This window comes from Belonocnema kinseyi, chromosome 7, assembly GCF_010883055.1.
Source record: "Belonocnema kinseyi isolate 2016_QV_RU_SX_M_011 chromosome 7, B_treatae_v1, whole genome shotgun sequence".
Classification (NCBI taxonomy): Eukaryota; Metazoa; Arthropoda; class Insecta; order Hymenoptera; family Cynipidae; genus Belonocnema; species Belonocnema kinseyi.
In genome coordinates, this window is record NC_046663.1 from 64,405,001 (window position 1) to 64,418,313 (window position 13,313).

A 13,313-nucleotide genomic window follows, 5' to 3' on the forward strand; every position below is an offset into this window, starting at 1 on the left:
CAAATGAATGAGGGGTTGGAGGCCAGCAGGCAGGACCGTCGAGAGGAAAACCAGGTAAACTTTACAAGAGTTATAACACCTACGTTTTGCACCTCTCACATATAATATTGCTAATTTCTACCACTATAATCACACACGGCGGTAGCGAAGGCGCCGCTTGCAATTATGAACCAATAATACCCCCAGCAGTCTAATTGACTCATTATTGTACTGCGCACTTGCGCATTCGCTGTCGCTCCTCCAATTGTGTAAACGGCTACTTTTAGAACCAAGACAATGAACTAGTCTTTTTACAGCCGATTGTGGGTTTGCAACAACGACTCGAAGCCGAGGCGTAGACAAGGTTTTGCATATACGCGCGGCCCTAAAAACACTTCGCTACCTCCATGCACTTCTAAGACGCTTGGTCGGTAAAGTACCCCTCCACTAGCAATAACCTATTTTTTTGCTCCAAACCATGCCCAGAAAGCAAGAAAAATATACTCGTGTTACATAAAAAATATTCTTGTAACCTACCCGTAGCCATAATCCCATTCGAAGTTGTCGAGGAGGGACCAAATGTGGTAACCCTTGACGTTGACTCCATCTCGGTTAATAGCTAGTAGAAGTTCTCTTACGTAATCATGGAAGAATTGAATTCTAGTTTGATCCTTTAATCCTTCATTTAGCGCCACTCCATTTTCAGTGACATATATTACTGGATTATTGTACGCTTCCGCTATTTCCCTTAAAGTGTCACCAAAGCCTTTCGGTACAATCTGTATTACAGAAAAAAAGCTTTCACTTATAGTAATATTAGGTTAAATTTTAAAGACTTAACAAATAATAATAATTATAAATGCGTTATAGCTAGTGAATCTTGTAATTAACATTTACCATCACCTGGAGGTTTTTGGGTGTTGGTACCCTTTCTAAATTGAAAAAATATTAACGCTAATCTTATCTATCCCACTTCATCAGTCTCATGTTTCCCTTTCCCACGATTTTAATGCTTGTGATCTCTCTAATCAATTTTTCTATTCAAGCATCCTGGAACTTTTTATTATATTATTTTAAGTTTTATGGAGTTTCTGTCTTCCATGTTTCTTATTATTTTCAGTTATTTTTTGTGCAATGCTTCTCTCTCGAGTAGTCAACAATAAATTATATTTTATTCAGAAGTTTTTATTCTATGTAGTTTACAGCAATAATTGCGTCCTTCTCTTTTCCGTTTTATTACTTTTATATGCTATTGATTACTGTATATCTATGAGAGTCGCTCTGCAGTAAATATAAGCTCAGACGGAATCGTTGACATGACCCTTTATGCGTAATGAAGACTATGTATTAAAAAGTTAAATTAATCATATTTTATTTACACTTAATATATAATTCCGTTTTATGGAACTAATATAGAATTCCGTTTTATAAAACCTTAATAGAAATTCCGTTCTTTTTTCACTTTGTGGAATTTTTATCAATAGACACAACAACACTTTTTGAAAAACGATAAGTCAAATGCATAGCCTCTACATTGTTTTTCTGATGAAGAGCTTCGAAAAAGGGTCAAAACGTAGAAAGAAACTCTGAAACGTCACAGTTGGTTACTTTAAAATAAAAGTATGAACCAGTAATAGAAAATATTGATCAATTTCAAATAAAAATCTTCACTTAAGCTGAAGATTGTCACGGTGTGTACTTTCCCCCTTCATTTCTTGCTAAGACTTGAATTTTAAGGCTTCTATATAATAAAAATAATGTACCATTACTTTTTCTTTTTAAACTCTTTTTATTACTGCCCCCTTTTATTTACACTGTAATCTGGATTAAATGTAATTCGGACATTGCTTGCAATTGGCCTTAAAGCTATTTCCACTGCTCACTTCCTATCATTTTATCACTTTCTATCGCTACTTATTACAATTTATATTATTCCTATAGCCGTAGTCCCTCTCTTGAATATGTCTAAGCTTGTCTTAGGCATGTGCAAGAAACAAAAAACGATACGCACGAAATGAATTGCGTGGTTGTTATATTTAAATATAAATACATATTGAACAGTGGTAGTGCAATGGGTTTTCCCTTTCGTACACTTTTCGATTTTAGAATAGAATTTAACATATTTCTTCATTTTGCGTTTACATGCGTCTATATCATACTATTTTAAGAATATAATATAATAGGAGTGAGTGAGGTATAGTGTCGGACTTTAAATTAAATGTCCCATACTTTATAATTTGAAGTGTAATTTTGATGACATTTAATTAATTTATGGTTTAAGCAAACAAAGAATAACAAACTAAAGAAAAAAGTTTCTTTTCTAGATTCGCGTTTACCGCAACTGAAAAGTATTGAAGGATTTACGATTTTTCAAAGAATGATTACAAAAAAATTAAAACACCTACTGATTTTCTTCTTGCCAAAACATTATTTTATATGCCAATTTAATTTTCTACACCAAAGAAAATAAAGAAAAAACCTTAAATAGTTTGGATAAAAATAATTGTTAACATTTCTCTTAATTTTTTGGATCGAAAAATCAACCTGGAGTACAACAACTGGACATGAAACGAAATCAATAGAATGTCTGGTATATGATGTTGCCGGATTTAATTAAGTTTAATACATTTAGAACGTTTAAAGAGTGAATTTATGATATTAGAAGTAAAACGAACTACTTTAATTATTAAACGAAAACTTTTTTATATTAAAGTCTTCTAAAATAAGCTGTAAATGTTTACTTTCTGAAAAGTATTATTTAATCCATTTCAGTGAAAACAATACTTTTATAAATACTTTTCTGACAAGTATTTTAAAACAGAAATCACATTGCAGCACTATTTTTCCCAACTAAAATTAGTTAGAGAAATAGTCCTGTCATGCGATTTCTTCTTTAAAGAAGTCATTTCTTTAAAAAAAAAATAATATTAACACCAACAAAAGCGTTATTTGTAGTTGACACTGTACCCAAGACCGGAAACTTACCCCGCTCACACCTTAAACCTCAAAAAATATGCAGTCCTTAATTTCCTATCATTTTATAAAAAAAATATATATGGGCAATTCCTGTCAAATATGGCACTTCCCTCTTATACTTCAATTTGCAAGATAAATTAACGTTATTGGGCTTAACATTTTCATTGAAGCTTCTACTCTTTCATGCTGTATGGGCTTTTGCGATTTTTCAAAATGGCGGACTTGTCATGGCCGCCACAATGACATGGCTGCCATATTGGATATGCCCTCTTGAAATTTCGAAAAACTAATAATATAATTATAATCAGCGACCCTAAAAACCCCTATATTCATACCAAACTCGTGCTGTTGACGTAAAATGATTTTTTCTCTCTCCAGCCGTCATATTGAATCCGCCATCTTGAAACTTCGAAAAACTAATAGTAGATTCGTAACCAGCCACCACAAATACATAAATAAAGTGGATTGTAAGATTCAATTTAATATTCTTACATGTATCAGATACAAATCAAAGATAATGTTTAGTAGTTTCCATCATTGTGACAGCCATAACAGGTCCACCATTTTGAAAAATCGCAAAAGGCCATACGGTATGAAAAAGTAGAAGCTTCAGGGAAAATAGTAAGACCAATAACGTTAAGTTATCTTGAAAATTGAAGTTTGAGGGGGCGGCGGGCTGATTTGACAGAGAATGCCCGATATATATATATATAAAGTTTTTCCACTATAATAAGGATTTAAAAATATTGACGTTTTTTCGAATGTTGAAGAAAACAATATGTTTTTTGAACAAATAAAACCTACATAAATATACGGAACAGGGAATCAATATACTTTTGGACATTTGTATTATGAATTTTTTAGATTATTCCCATAAAGTCGTTAAAGGTCCTTACAAGAAGAAATTAAAGAAGGGGCAATTAACCGAAGCATTATACGCGCTTGGATATAGTATTTCCCTCACATTTGTGCAGACATTTTAAACATTTAATTCTCAAAACTGTATTTTGGATTGTGTGCTCTTTTTTTTTTAAAGTTCCTTTAGCTTAGTAAACACATTCTCATCACGTGTCTCGTTCGACGTTCTCGTATTCCAGACTCAAGTTTACTTTTCCAAAAATCAGTGGAAGTTTTAGTTTTTTAGTTATACAGTATTTAGACTGGACCGATCAGGAGCGCGGTATAAACAGACGTGCATACAAGAGCGGGAGTCCAACGCATTGTTAAGGAGGAGAGCACCCTGGCGGGGTAGCGATGGAAGAACAGCGGTCACTGCAGTATATTGGACTCCCGCTCAAGGGCGCACGATTATTGATAAGGGGCTTCTGATTGGGCCAGCTTGAATATTTTATAACCAAAAATTAAAACCTTAACAAATAGTTGTAAAAAAAATTTTCGATTTATTTTATTTTTATTTTTTTATACAGTCATATAAGTCTGAGCACTTGAATTAAATGTACACATGACCAAAAAGTTATTTTTAATAAATTTTTAGATATTTTTTTGATGAACAGGTCTTGTCTATTTATTTTGTTTTGCATTTTGCATATAGTTTGATCAAAAAATATAAATACATTAAGAAGTCCGCGATAGTCCGTTTTCACATAAAATTTTTGAATTGTCATTATGAAGAGAATGTAAAAATGCGCTTACTTTGAATATTGGTACAGTGGTTGCTTTCCACTCTGGACGAAATGATACTACGAGATTCTGATCGTCCTCATAAGAGGGAACTTGGGCATTACTTCCGGGTTGAACAACTTGTGCGGTATAGTGGTTAAGACCCAGGAAGTCTGCAGACCCCCTGTATAAAATATGAATTGTATTTAACCAGTGAGATGTCATAACTTGCACTTTACACGTGAAGGATCTTTCCGACAACTTTTTATTTTATGTATGTAACTTACTTCTAAAACTCTAAAATTAGAAATAGTAGTAAAAACTAGGCAGGCAAAATCGTAGGTCGACGACTGATTATATTAGAGACACAATAAAATAAAATATAATGAAGTATTATATAACTACTATCACTTGCCTAATATACGTTATCCATTCTTGGGAGAAATTAGGAAGACGTGATCGTGGATAGCCTTGAAGTTTACTCTTTTCTGCAATCTGTTTTTTAAAAATTTTGGGATAATCTCCCTCTTTAGAAAATATTGGATGAAACGTCCACCCACAGTTAAACTCAAATCCCACTTGTGACGAGGTGTTGTCATTGGCATCTTTGGTGTAAGAATGCTGACAGACATCAACAATACCAATAACGGCATTTTGAGTAGATTTAAATTCATTCTGGTAAATATGATAAACTGTAGCATGAGCTTTAAGCATATTATGAGTAGCTAGGTACTCTCCCCTTCCACTATCTTGTATTCCAGGGGCCTTCGTTCCTTTTCCATACCCGGAAGTGGCCAGAATACTAGGTTCATTAATGGTTACAAAATATTTAATTTTTGGTCCCAGTTCTCTAAAAACTATCCTTGCATAATCAGCAAACCACTCGACCATTCGATCATTCCTCCATCCCCCGAGGTCCTCAATTAATTGGGGATGATCCCAATGATAGATAGTGACTAGTGGCTTAATGTTATTGGCCAAAAGTTCATCCAGCAGTTTATTGTAGTAATTGAGACCATCTTGACTAACATAGTGCGCAAAACCCTCTGGAAGGATGCGACCCCAGCTTACGGAGAAACGATATGAGTCGAACTGTTAAAAAAAATTTTGCAATTATTTTTTTATCGTCGTAAACGCTCAATCCTGTCTCTTAGTCTATCTCACACCTCGGGACAGTATTTTCAATCTCTAGCATCGAACACTTTTCATCTAAAATGAACGACGTGGTATTATTATTTGGGATGTTGACCGGAGAAATCGTGAAGTGACCAGGGTATACTGGCGAACTCCGGAAATACTTCTTTTGACGTATTTATTATTATTTTTGTTCTGAGTTGAGACTGTAACAGCCCCTGACGCTTAGATGGTCCCGTTACGTCTCCTTATAAGCTTCAGCTTGACCCCATAACCCTGTCTATAACCGCAGCTGCGTTGTTTATCTGATATTTCAGACACATTGATGTAGCAATGGCCTGTGAGGGTTGCACGTTTCGCCGAAATCGCAGGGGAGTGACAAAATGTGAGTAGAAGTCACATTATTCTTTCAGCACAGATTTTATGTCTGTGGTATCGGTGGTTTACGTGTCCTATAAACAGTTCTATTAGGACTTTGATTTCGTCCTCACCGAGCTTGAGTAATTCCTTCGCTCAGTGAGAGTTTAGCTTTGAGCCAAGAGTGTTTTAGCCTGTATGTAGCCAGAGACCAAACCCCATGCATTCTGATATTCCTCGGTCTGCCAACTGTTAGTATCTTCAGTGACAAACCTACTGAAAATGTCTACGACTGGCTCAGGTAAACATTTTCTTTTGCTGCTAGCTTTGCTAGCCTATCCGATGTCTCATTGCCCTTGATTCTGCTGTGTCCAGGGAGCCATCAGGGGGCATGCGTGTAAGATGCAGGGTCTACAAACCTTTCTGTATCCCCAGAGCCATCGTGGGTGTCGACTTCGAGCACCAGTGAAGCCTCTCAAAATCAGTCCCCTAATTCTTTTCGGTCAAGTCTTCACAGTAGACAGTTCGACCCTGCTCCACCAGACCACCACTGCATAGGTTAGTCTGGGTAGCAGGATCGCTGTGTAGATCCACATAAGTGTCTTCGGTTTCAAGCCATAGCTTTTCCCTATGGCTCTCCTTCAGAGCAGAAGACGGAGACCCCTTACCATGTATTATTTTACCAGTGTACGTATCTCCACTGTTGGATTGGTGTCGCTGTCATATTTATAAAAATAATAAAAACTTTCCCCAAAGATATTGGAAGGCTGAATAAGAATACAAGAGTTTTCATTTTAAAAAATGATTCTGGGCTTTCGATACACAATTGATGAAATTAAGAAAGGTACATGTTTCCTTTTAAATGACCGCTAATAATGTTAAGATGATGGCTCCTTATCCCCAGGTATAAATGTTATCTTTAAGTTGGATAAAAACGCTGCAGCCTGTTTATGTGACAAAGATAAAATTTATCTTACGTAAATATTTATTTGATATATGCGATATGTCAAACCTAGACTTAGCCGTATGCCGTTTGTCATCCTGGCCAATGTTAGAATTGACTGGCCATTTCGTACATTAGCTCCATTAAGGTTGCTCCCAGTAGGTCCCTGCGGTGGTTGTGCAATCCTTTCTTTAATCTTCTTTTCCCGGTCCACTAAATCTTCAGCAGAGTTTGAAGGGTGAAAAATCGAAAAGACTTAAGCTTCATTTTTTCCAAAAATTTTTTTTTTGCATTTTCGAACTCTTAAATAAAATCCCTACATGTTGGTAAGTTGAAAACACACAACAAAATTTGCATCATTGTTTGAAAAAAATTTGGATTCTATAAAAGTCCTAAATCCAGGGTACTGTGCAATCAGAAGGGCCTAAGTCACAGCTATTTAATATTGCTCTTTCGTTTATGAACCAAGTGGCTTTTTGTAATAAAAAAAATTACGAAAGACTGCAAACGGGACATTAAAGAGGAAAGTTTTCTGATTATTTTCGTATTAAAATCAAAGCGCAGTGATTAAAATTGACGGAGTAAGAGAGGATAGCAGGAAAAGCGGCTTTTTCCAGCCGTGAACTACGAGTACCTTCAAGAGTTAACGTACATGGCTCGTTGAGTTAGGCTTTTGATTCAACAGTACCCCTCGACTCATGCCTCTGTTGAACCTCTATGGCTCCAAACTCCAATGATTTTCAAATAAAGATATAATGCTGTTGCGTACAAACGTGTTCCATTAAAAGAAAGCATTTTATAAAAGCTTAATTTTTGCATTAAAAAATCAAGAAATGCGAACGTTTATTAGACGCCCTTTAAAATTTGGAATTTGGAGCTTAGGCCCTTTTGATTTATCGGTCTTCAGTTATCGCCCATTGACTCTCATATTGATTACCCTAAACTTTTTATCCACGCACCGTCACCTTCTGTCCAAACTCAAGATCCCCCCTTTACCACTTCTCTCTTTTCAACGCACATGTAACCCCATTTTCCCTCTTAACTCTTTTTCTTTGCAGACCTGTTTCTATTCTTCATCCTAGTTCCTTTTTCTACATTTTGACTTTCTTCCTCACTCCGATCGCTGAATTTTTCCTCTTAATGCATATAACCACCAACCTCTTATTTCCTTTCAATACGTTTTCCTTTCTGCACCTTTTCACCAGTCCCGTCTGTCCATTTGTCCGCAACGCACTTAGCCCTAATGCACCTCTCTACCCTCTCGTCAATACGTCTTTCCCGTTTTTTTTCTATCACCAATGTGCCCCCCCCCCCTATTACTTCTTTCGTTTTCATCAACATTCCCGCAGAAACCCTGACGCATTCGACTCTCATCTCGCTTACTCTTATTTTGCATCACTTGAACTTACGGAATTTTGGATTGTTTACTGTAAAAATCTTAAACTGCAAATAAGAAGTTTTCAAAATTAAAGTCCCAAATGTTCTGAACTGAATTATTTGAAGATTAACGTATGCTAACTAGAGAGAGAACTCGGAGTTGAAAAGATTCAATTTCGGACATTGACTGTTGTACAATCTCAAATTGGTATAGATGAAAACAGTGCAATTGTAAAATATGAATTCGCGGTTAGAATATTGAAGAAATATATAAAGATATTACTAATTATGACGTACACCAAGTTCTTTTAAGATAGCAACATCTTCCTTATATTTATGATAAGAATCGCATGCAATGTCACCAGTTTCATTATTAGCAATATGACCACTTTTATCATGCACAAATCTATCCCAAATGCTTTCAGCTTTATCTGGAACATATCGTTGATTATTTCACTCTACTTTTCACTATAAATTTGAATATAAAAAAGGGTTACATACCAGATATGTTCCAAGCGCCCTCTATTTGATAAGAGGAAGTTGAGGCCCCCAATATAAAATTTGGAGGAAAACTATAATACTCGCTAGTTGCAAGCCTCATACAGCTATTAAAATAAAAAATATACCAAATGTGAAATATTTCAAGCATATGAAATATTTTAACAAAATTTTAAATGAAATTGGTTGATAATCCTTTTTATTTACTTGTGGTATCTATTTGATAGAATTTCATATGACGATAAATTGCTATTTATATTATTTTAAATGATTTATCCAGTAATTGAGATAGTTTTCTTCTATAGTTACAAGTACCTTTTACCTAATTCTTCAATAAATTAAAAAAGAATTATATTTAAATTTTGGAGAACTTACGCTGTGGTAAAGATAAATCTAAACATCACAGGAAGCGAAGACGGCATGTTTCACTGACACTGTCCAAACTGCTATTGCATACCTGTTTGACTTGTATAAACTTAGTGTGTTCTGTTGTATGCTTAGTCACGACCTTTTTTAAGTAGTGCAGCAAAAGTCGTGTCGAGTATAACTGGAGCTCTAAACATTTCTTAGTAAGGAAACATTTTTTTTATGTATAGGTATAGTTTTATTTCATACAAAGTTTTACCAGAAATGTGTACAAAACTTTGATGCAAGCAACTTCAAAAATTATGAAACTCAAGACTTTGGGAGAGACAGAATTTCTGAAAACAAAGTTCTTAAGTTTTTTATGTATTTAAAATCTTGTATATCGACCAATTTCGATGCGCTGATTACAAATTTGGGCATGCAAATTCTAGCAATCTAAGTGAGAAATTCGTGCTAAGTCTGACTGGTTCCATGCCTGACAAAACTAGGCCTTAGCTTAGCCTAGTGTTCAAGTCTGAGTCAAGTTTAAATGGAACGCTTAATCTGACCTGGGCCTGTTTCAATTGACAGGCTGGAACGCCGAGATTGGCCCAGGATTGAGTTTACGTTATTATCAATTCACGTTTCTTTATTTTTGACAGATTATCTTTTGTTTTATACAAAATCGTCAAATCTCGAAGCATTTTTTGTATTATTTGTAAATACCGCAGAAAAAATCAAAATTTAATCATACGTCTTGTTACTCTTGTTTCATATATATAAAACGAAACTTTTAGCAGATTTTCAGTCTAGAATGCTTCGTTCAACCACGTTCTTTTCATGCACATCACTCTCCACGCAGTTTCGGTCCGCGACGTGCTCTCTAGCTGGGCTCAAATACAAGCAATTAGAAAACGCAAAATAAAACCAGTCTATAGGCCCCATCCTAGCCCTAGCTAGGGACCAGGAGGTAGTCTGGTGATTTGCAAACCTTGCAAATAAAATTTGCGGATACTTTCTTGACTTAATATTAAGAGAAGATTTCCAAACTGATTGATAGTAACAAGCGATAATTGTTATGTTCGCTACTACCCTGTTCTTAGCGTTGGCTTTTTGAACTTCTTACGTAAGTAATAGTATTACAAATTGTGACGTGGTATTATATACCATGCCCAAATTTAGTAAATGCACGCCGAATCAACTTAAATTTAATTTCAAATTCCTTAATAAACTATACCTGGTCGAGCACAGAGTCCATCCAAGATCTGTCATAGGACAAGTCTCGAGGGTTTCGGCCACGCTACGTCACTCTCCATATACACACATTCAACATCGACAGATTTACGACTAGGTAGTTCTGAATCGTCAAGTCATACACGTCACCTCTACTGCACCGTGGCAGGAGGGAAAAACGAACACGCGGAACTCTAAACCGGCTGTTTAGGGCGAACTGTCAAAAAACTACCAGCCGGTATCTTACAGCGTGCACTATGAGTAGTAGGTGCGCCGGACTAAGTGTTGCGTCGCGCATGTGGCGCATGTGAGTGAAGTGGTGAGGCAACATGATGATCCATATGGAACAATCCAATGCGAGTAAGGGGGGGGGGGGAGGCAGGGAAAATGGCTACCCGCTATAGAACACTCAAATTTAAGGGGGGAGATACCTTTAGAAAGGGTAAAATCTATCAATTTTACTGATTTTTTTTTGAGTTGATAAAATAACTAGATCATTTATTAATTTTAACTATTTTTTCTTACATTGCTAAAATGTAAAAAAAACATGTGATTTTTTTACAAAATGGCGACTCTGCAGAATACCTATTATGTGTTAAAGGGAAGGATAAACCTATAAAATTTTAAAAAGTTGAAAATTGAAATTTATATCGGCTGTTTAATCGAAGGTCCAAACTTTCAACCATTTTTTCAACACTTTCAGGTATATCCTTCCGATAGTACCATAAAGAGAAACTCCTGTAAATTTCAGTTTAATCGGCCAATAGCTTTTTAAGTTACAGTACGAGCAGTTTTTGAAAAGACAATTTCAAGATAATCACGTTTAAGGATTCGTTACGGTATAGCTATTAGTTTCAGTGACTTGCCGATCAATCGGCGATTCCGGGTCCACATAATAAACGTAGTAAACGTAGTAACGTAGTAATCAGCCTTCCCAGAATTTTTGGGACGAAAAAAAAAATATATATGTATACAAACCTATTGTGAAAGAAACATTGCTCCGACCCAAGCGCTCCGAATACCTGATTAGTGACGGTATGGGGACTGACATTTTTAACAATATCTCCACAAATATTTAATACTTTTCTTTTTCCTTTTTACAGTATATTTTTAACATATTATACATTCAAAATATGAAAGAAAAAAAATCGAATTTTTTGAAATTCTGAAGGCATCTCCCCCCTTAAGTATGCCTTCACAAGTTGAGTTGCGTAGCATAGTTGGCAATCTAGGTGCGTAACCTATGGCCTAGGCGCAAATTGTGTACTCGGCGTCGTCGACACTCACTCTCTGTTCGACCATTGAACTGCCTCTACTCCTCTCATGTTAGGTCCACCACTCAAGTGGTGGGGGAAGAGAGAGAGGACCACATTTTGACTAGGCACCCCGTCGATTCTGACCATAGGGCGCAAGTCAACTGCAACCGTGCATGGTCGTGAGATTCAGTGTAATGGGGACGAGGGATTCGATTAATACCTAGTAAAATCCATACAATGGGAGTTTCTTGTTTTAGGTTCGTGAATTCGGACTAAAGTCTTGATTGTCATGTCCGTCCTAAACTCGTGATTCGGGCAGCGAAGATTGTTCTAGGTGTCGACCTGAATATTTTCCAACATGACGCAGCCCCCTGACCTTAAAGGTCAACGAAAGTCATCGCCATTTTGGAAAAGTCCAGCGCTCAATTAATAAGAGGGGAGTAGAACTAATTTTACGTCATCGGTGGATGTTAAACAGGTGATATTCCCAACATGGACGCGACCTGGTATGACCTCTAGTGTTACAATTGATGCGCTATTTTGAGGGTAACACATACTCCAGTTAGAGTCTGTGTGGCGGAACGTAGGAATTTCAAGCGCGATTAGCCATGATGGTGTTGACCTCATCTGACCATTTTATGTCGAATAATGGAGTACTATAATAGAAGGTCATAATCATTATATCGATAAGTAATTTTTATAGCTAGGTGAGCTTGATTATTCTTAATTAACTTGACTACCTTTGATCATCTAAGATGGTGGTGATCTCAGGTGATATGTCACGTCACCCATGGACCATCATATTGTAGGGTCGTAAATTGTTTTTGTTTTAGGGAAACTATTTGAATATGTTTCCCTTCCTCAAAACTATTATTTTTCTTTTACGGGATTATGTAACTGTGTGTGAGGCATCCAATGCCATTTAAATAAATACTTATTTTGTCACCCGTAAAATCTGGTAGTTGTTCTGTGAGTGTTCTGCTTTCATGCTCAATTCTTCCTAACCCTACCCCTCTCTCTGTTGAGCTAGTGCGGAGTTAAATAATAATGGTTACGAACCATTCACAATTAGATTAGTACCTTTTGTTCGTTTTGGGTTGTTTCAATATTCACAAACGATCTGGCGCCCTCCAGGCAATGAAGTTTAATTCCCTTTATTCAAATAAACTAACGAAGGGCCTAGCAATAGCCAATAGCCTGGCAGCCTAAAATTGAAATAGTTATTCGCCAGAGTTCAGCCAATGCGTTAGGAGAATTTTATAAAATAGTTGATTGGTTGAAATTCTAGCCAATAACTACCCTAATAATCAGCCAAGTTTATAAAATGTATAACGCTTTATGATATCTTATGCATTATTTTGAGTACATTTTTAATTGAATCTTATTCTCCTCATATGGGGCATTATTCCTCAACTGCCCCAACTGAAAAAGTCATGTTTTTCGATTGTCTCTAAATTCTGGGAATATGTTCGCCTACCCAACAGTAGTTAATACACAAACTTATAGACCAGGATTAACAACCCTCCCCAAGTGAGGGGGGGTTGAATTTTCAACCCCAATGCCTGCAGGGGTAGTTTCAAACGCCTGTAACTTCC

At 36.1% G+C, this 13,313-nt stretch overlaps 1 protein-coding gene across 1 annotated transcript; it reads right to left on the reverse strand.

Annotated features, from left to right (window-relative positions):
- Window positions 1–512: 512 nt before the first annotated feature.
- LOC117176476 (myrosinase 1-like) lies at window positions 513–9,302 on the reverse strand. Its single transcript, XM_033366726.1, has 6 exons — window positions 9,260–9,302; window positions 8,888–8,991; window positions 8,684–8,817; window positions 4,991–5,667; window positions 4,609–4,759; window positions 513–758 (listed from the first exon to the last, which is right to left on the reverse strand). Exons 1-6 carry the CDS (start codon window positions 9,283–9,285, stop codon window positions 513–515), a joined length of 1,338 nt encoding a protein of 445 aa, XP_033222617.1. The 5' UTR covers window positions 9,286–9,302.
- Window positions 9,303–13,313: the final 4,011 nt, after the last annotated feature.

What these genes read in the sequence shown, in the direction of transcription:
- LOC117176476 (XM_033366726.1), bottom strand. Translation starts at nt 9,285, where the DNA reads ATGTTTAGATTTATCTTTACCACAGC. An exon ending in AGATTTATCTTTACCACAGC is followed by an intron (nt 8,992 to 9,259) that starts GTAAGTTCTCCA and finishes TTATTTTAATAG; the next exon opens with CTGTATGAGGCTTGCAACTA. An exon ending in CTATCTTAAAAGAACTTGGT is followed by an intron (nt 5,668 to 8,683) that starts GTACGTCATAAT and finishes TTTTTTTAACAG; the next exon opens with TTCGACTCATATCGTTTCTC.